This window comes from Theropithecus gelada, chromosome 6 (genome assembly GCF_003255815.1).
Source record: "Theropithecus gelada isolate Dixy chromosome 6, Tgel_1.0, whole genome shotgun sequence".
Lineage (NCBI taxonomy): Eukaryota > Metazoa > Chordata > Mammalia > Primates > Cercopithecidae > Theropithecus > Theropithecus gelada.
The window spans coordinates 153,597,683-153,603,682 of NC_037673.1; the positions used below are offsets into that span (position 1 = coordinate 153,597,683).

General features: G+C 45.1%; 1 protein-coding gene across 1 annotated transcript in view; it reads right to left on the reverse strand.

Moving 5' to 3' along the window:
- The window catches only part of HAVCR1 (hepatitis A virus cellular receptor 1), a 29,499-nt gene extending 25,620 nt beyond the window's left edge, over positions 1-3,879 (reverse strand). Inside the window, exon 1 of the mRNA XM_025388586.1 lies at positions 3,549-3,879. Coding sequence (XP_025244371.1) covers positions 3,549-3,594 — 46 coding nt within the window. The 5' untranslated portion in view covers positions 3,595-3,879. The remainder of the gene's footprint in view (positions 1-3,548) is intronic.
- Between the last annotated feature and the right edge of the window lie 2,121 nt (positions 3,880-6,000).

The window sequence follows — 6,000 nt, forward strand, 5'->3', positions numbered from 1 at the left end:
CTACTCAGGAGGCTGAGGCAGGGGGAAGTGCTTGAACCCAGGAGGCGGAGGTTGCAGCAAGCTGAGCTCGCACCACTACACTCCAGCTTGGGCGACAGAGCAGACTCTGTCCTCCCACCCCCCCAAAAAAATTTTTTCTCTGAAATTTTTTTACCTGTTTTACTTTCTTTAAAAAAATATTTTATTCATTTTTTAATTGTTTATTTTTTAGAGACAGAGTCTTGCTCTGTCACCCAGGTTGTAGTACAGTGGCGCAAAGATCTTGGCTCACTGCTACCCCCGCCTCCCAAGTTGAAGAAATTCTCATGCATCAGCTTCCCGAGTGACTGGAATTACAGGCATGTGCCACCACGCCTGGCTAATTTTTGTATTTTTAGTAGAGACAGGGTTTCACTATGTTGGCCAGGCTGGTCTTGAACTTCTGACCTCAAGTGATCCGCCCATCTGAGCCTCCCAAAGTGCTGTGATCACAGGCGTGAGCTGCCAAGCCCAGCCTTGTAAATTGACTTTATAGCTGGAATTTTTTCCCCCTTTTTCCAAGTTAGCTGATATAGCTGGAATGTTTTAAATTTGAGATTACAAGCATTTTTTTTATGTTACCATCCTTTTAATTTTTTTTTTTTTTTTTTTTTTTTAAACAAAGTCTTGCTATGTTGCTTGAACTCCTGGCCTCAAGTGATCCTCTGGAGTTGCTGGGATTACAAGCATAAACTGCTGCACCTGGCTTAGCATATTCTCCAACAGTATTGCTCAGGGGATATATTTACAAGTAAAACATTTTATTGTACTGTGTGATATTCAAGCTGTTTCTCATTTTTACCAGTGTAAATAACTTCACATAACCTTTCTACACAAAACTTTTTGCATTTAGTTTTCTTAATAGGATATAATTCTGAGATTATCAGTATAAAGCGCAGGAACATTTTCCATTTTTTCATAAATATGGCCAAAATCCTTTCCAAAAGGTTTGAACCAAATAACATTCAAGTAATGTGAGTGTGTATTTCACCCTGTGTTTGTTAGATATCTGCTTACCATTGATTTTTCAATAGGTAAGAAATGCATGTGGCTTTTCAAAATGAAACAGCACCAAAGGACATACAGTGAAAAGTCCCCCTCCCACTCCAGTCCCCAGTCTGCTCTACTAGATCCAATTGCTGCATTAGTTGAAAACAGCTTTTTGATGGGCACAGTGTCTCACCCCTGCAATCCCAGCACTTTGAGAGGCCTGTGGGAGGATCTCTTGAGCCCAGAAGTTTATCCCAGCTATTTGGGAGGCTGAAGTAGGGAGATCATTTGGGCCCTGGAGAGGTCAAGGTTGCAGTGAGCCAAGAATGCCCCACTGAACTCCAGCCTGAACGACAGAGCAAGACCTTATGTCCAAAAAGAAAAGGAAAGAGAAAATAAAGTTTTTTTTAAAATTTGCATTTACATTTCAAATTTTTAATTTTCAGCCAGGCACGGTGGCTCATGCCTGTAATCCCAGCACTTTGGAAGGCTGAGGCAGGCGGATCACTGGAGGTCAGGAGTTCGAGACCAGCCTGGCCAACATGGTGAAACCCTGTCTCTACTAAAAATACAAAACTTAGTCCAGGCACAGCGGCTTACGCCTGTAATCCCAGCAGTTTGGGAGGCCAAGGCGGGCAGATCACTCACTTCAGGTCAGGGGCTCCAGACCAGCCTGGCCAACATAGTAAGCCCTGTCTCTACTAAAAAAAAAAAAAAAAAAAATACAAAAAAAATTAGCTGGACATGGTGGTGCATGCCTGTAATCCCAGCTACTCGGGAGTCTGAGGCAGGAGGATCACTTGAACCTGGGAGGCAGAGGTTGCAGTGAGTGAGATCATGCCATTGCACATTGCCCTCCAGTTTGGACAACAGAGGGAGACTCCGTCTCAAAAAAAAAAAAGAAATTATTTTTTGTATTTTTCGTAGAGACAAGGTTTCACCATCTTGGCCAAGCTGATCTTGAACTCCTGAACCTGTGATCCTCCCACCTCAGCCTCCCAAAGTGCCGAGTTATTTATTTATTTATTTATTTTTTGAGACGGAGTCTCACTCTGTTGCCCAGGCTGGAGTGCAGTGGTGCAATCTCGGCTCACTGCAAGCTCCACCTCCTGGGTTCACGCCATTCTCCTGCCTCAGCCTCCTGAGTAGCCGGGACTACAGGTGCCCGCCACCACACCCGGCTAATTTTTTGTATTTTTAGTAGTGGAGTTTCACCATGTTAGCCAGAATGGTCTCGATCTCCTGACCTCATGATCCTCCCACCTCAGCCTCCCAAAGTGCTGGGATTACAGGCATGAGCCACCGCACCTGGCCGCCAATAAATTCTTATTTACTTTTGCCTAATACTAGTATCATTTTTTTTTTTTTTGATTACACATACAATGCATGCTATTACAATTTGGTTATAGAAGTATATAATGAGAGGTTATCTTTCCCCCATAATCCCAAAGACACATATCACTCCAGAAATTTGTGTTTAAAATTTAGGATATACCTATTTCAATCTTTCCTTATCTCATAGAATGTTTTGAATTAAAGTGTTTATTTCAAAATAAAATACTTAGGCCAGGTGTGGTGGCTCACGCCTATAATGCCAGCACTTTGGGAGACTCAGGTGGGAGGATCACTTGAGCCCAGGAGGCGGAGGCTGCAGTGAATCAAGATTGCCCAACTAGGCCAGGCGCGGTGACTCACACCTGGAATCCCAGCACTTTGGGAGGCCAAGACAGGTGGATCACAAGGTCAGGAGTTCAAGATCAGCTTGGTCAAGATGGTGAAAGCTTGTCTCTACTAAAAATACAAAAAAATTAGCTGGGTGTGGTGGCAGGTACCTGTAATCCCAGCTACTCAGGAGACTGAGAGAGAATTGCTTGAACCTAGGGGGCAGAGGTTGCAGTGAGCCAAGATCACACCACTGCACTCTAACCTGGGCAACACAGCGAGACTCTGTCTCAAAAAAAAAAAAAGATTCCCCAACTGCACTCCAGAGTGAGACCTCATGAAGAGAGAGAGAGAAAGAAAAGGAAGGAAGGAAGGAAGGAAGGAAGGAAGGAAGGAAGGAAGGAAGGAAGGAAGGAAGGAAGGAAGGAAGGAGGAAGGAAAGAAAGAATTGAATGTGGCTGAAAAAATCGAATGGCACAAAAGAATACAATAAAGATTAACCCTCCCTCCACCTCCCACCCTCCGCCCCCATCCCGCAGTACCCACTGTCACTATTTCCTATATACATGTGTCTATGCATATACATCTAACCAGTCCCTTTTTGTTTAAACACAAATGGCAGCATGTGACACACTGTGCTGCATCTTGCCTTGTTCATTTAGCCATGAATATTGTAATTCATAGCAGTTAAGCAATTTCTTTGGCCTAAAACTCTATTCTGGTCCTGCTCACTGGTTAATTCATAGCCATACAACAGTGCACAAAGAACATCTACTTTCATCCACCACCACCATCCCCTCCCCTTCCCCTACCCCATTCTCTGGGCTTCTAACCCCCCTCTATTCCCTTCTTCCCGCCCAGGGCACCTACTCACTTACCTGCCAGATGTAGGATGAGGCTTAAGATGACCACTTGAGGATGCATTATAGGATCAGCCTGAAGGAAAATGAGCAGACAGGCTGGTTGGTACACCCCACCAGATGGTATCTGATCAAGTCCTAATTCTCAGATTGCAACTTATCTTTGGATGATTCATGTGAGCCTGCTCTGATGGAAATGAGAGACCACATACAACAGCTTCCGAGCTCTGTTAGTTCCCTGCGGCTAAGAGCTCTGTGCCTTCCAAAGGACCAGGAAAGCGGTCCACAGAAACAGCCCCTGACTTCCCAGCTTCTTCCCCACACATAGGCTCCAAACTGACTCCTGGTCCTGATACAGGGGATCGGGGAACAAACAAAAAGGAAACTGGAAGCAGAGAACCAGCGTGGCTCAATGGCAGCACAAGAGCAAAGGCCAGCCTTCCAGTGGCAGAGCTGCACTTGCTTTTCAGAGTAAACTGGGCCTCTGGTGGACGTGGGGCTTTTCCTGCTCAGTGGCTACAACGATTCATCTCCAGCCTTAACAGTGACATTGCCAAGTTTGCCGTTAGCAAGAGGAATTGACAGTGAATATGAATCACTGTGCCTAACCTTTCATGCCCGTGGACAGCGTGATTGAGACTGCAGCTCCTTACCATGGGATTTCAAGAGAAAGCTTCAGGAAACAGAAGTCTGGAGCAGACTTACGTTCAGATCCAAGCTCTGTCACTCACAATGCTGGATAACCCTGAGCCTTCCTGAGTTCTCTTCAAACCTCTATTTCCTCAGTTGTAAAATAGCACTAAAAATGCTTCCTCTGTGTCCCACCAAGGATTGATATAATAAGCAAAAAGGGCCATGGAAGAACTTCGAAAACTAAACCTACGTAGGCACTAACAGCACTAGCTAAGGTTTTTGGAGAATACTATATAGCAGGCTCTGTGTCAAGCACCCACATGCGTTAAATCAGGCTGTTGACTTCTGCTCTTAATCATTAAACCATGCAAACGTAAGTAAGCTTGCCTAGTACTTCATTAACTCCTCTTCTGGTCTGAGATTTCGGTAACTTCCAAGGAGGCAGTGGTGCTCTGTATCTTGCATCTCATGACAGGGTTCATGGGGGAAGTAGTCTTGGCTTACTGTGGCCATGGGTCACAGGCTCCCAGGAGTGGGAACCCCTGACTCCAGCAGCCAGCAGCCTCTGTACTCTGACATGATGTCTGATGCTACTAACTGGTGACCCAGACACTATTTGGCCTACAAGCGTTTTGTATGGCAGCGTTTAAAAATTCATTTCTTGACCAGGCGCGGTGGCTTGCCCCTGTAACGCCAGCACTTTGGGAGGCCGAGGTAGGCCAATCACCTGAGGTCGGGAGTTCAAGACCAGCCTGGCTAACGTGGTGAAACCCCGTCTCTACTAAAAATACAAACATTAGCTGGGCGTGGTGGCGGGTGTCTGTAATCCCAGCTACTTAGGAGGCTGAGGCAGAAGAATTGCTTGAACCTGGAAGGTGGAGGTTGCAGTGAGATCAAGCCATTGCACTCTAGCCTGGGCGACAAGAGCAAAACTCCATCTCAAAAATAAAAATAAAAATTCATTTCTTGCCAGGCACAGTGGCTCACGCCTGTAATCCCAACACTTTGGGAGGCCAAGGCGAGTGGATCACCTGAGGTCAGGAGTTTGAGACCAACCTGGGCAACATAGCAAGACTCCCTCTCTGCAAAAAAAACAAGAAACAAAAAATAATAGTCAGGCCTGGTGTACATGACTGTAGTCCCAGCTACTCAGGAGGCTGAGGCAGGAGGATTTTTTGAGCCCAGCAGTTGGAGGCTATGATTGTGCCACTGCATACCAGCCTGGGTGACAGAGCAAGACCCTGTTTCTTAAGGAAAAAAAAGATTTAACAAAAAATTAAGCTAATTCAATTCAACCAGTCATTACTAACACATTGAGTTGATGGGACATGACTCAATATACTAAGGACGTGAAAAATCCAGAATTGTGCAATCGGGCAGGGACATGGGCAAGTAAGCAACTAATGAAATCAGGATGAGTGAGGTAAAGGTAAATATATAATCAGATTACGTCATTCCCCCACTTATAACCCTCTCATACCTCTCTCAGAAAAAATAATAATAATAATTCCTAAATCTTTACTCAAATTACTGAAGCCCTGGTGATCTGGCCCTGACCTACCCCACAGATTTCTTCTACCACTCTCTCCCCTGCTGACTCAGCCCCAGCCACTGGAGCTTTCTTTCCAACTTGCCTCAACCCTAAGGCCTTTTCCATGACTGTGTTCTCCAGCTAGCACCCCAGTCCCACCATTTTCACTTTTTTCTTTTTCATTTTTATCCTGGCTTGAATGTTACCTCCCTGGACATTTCACTGGTCCTTCAATCTAAAGTAGCCAAGCAGTCCCTCTTACTATTATTACCTTATTTCCCTTATTCCATTTTATCTGTATGTGCA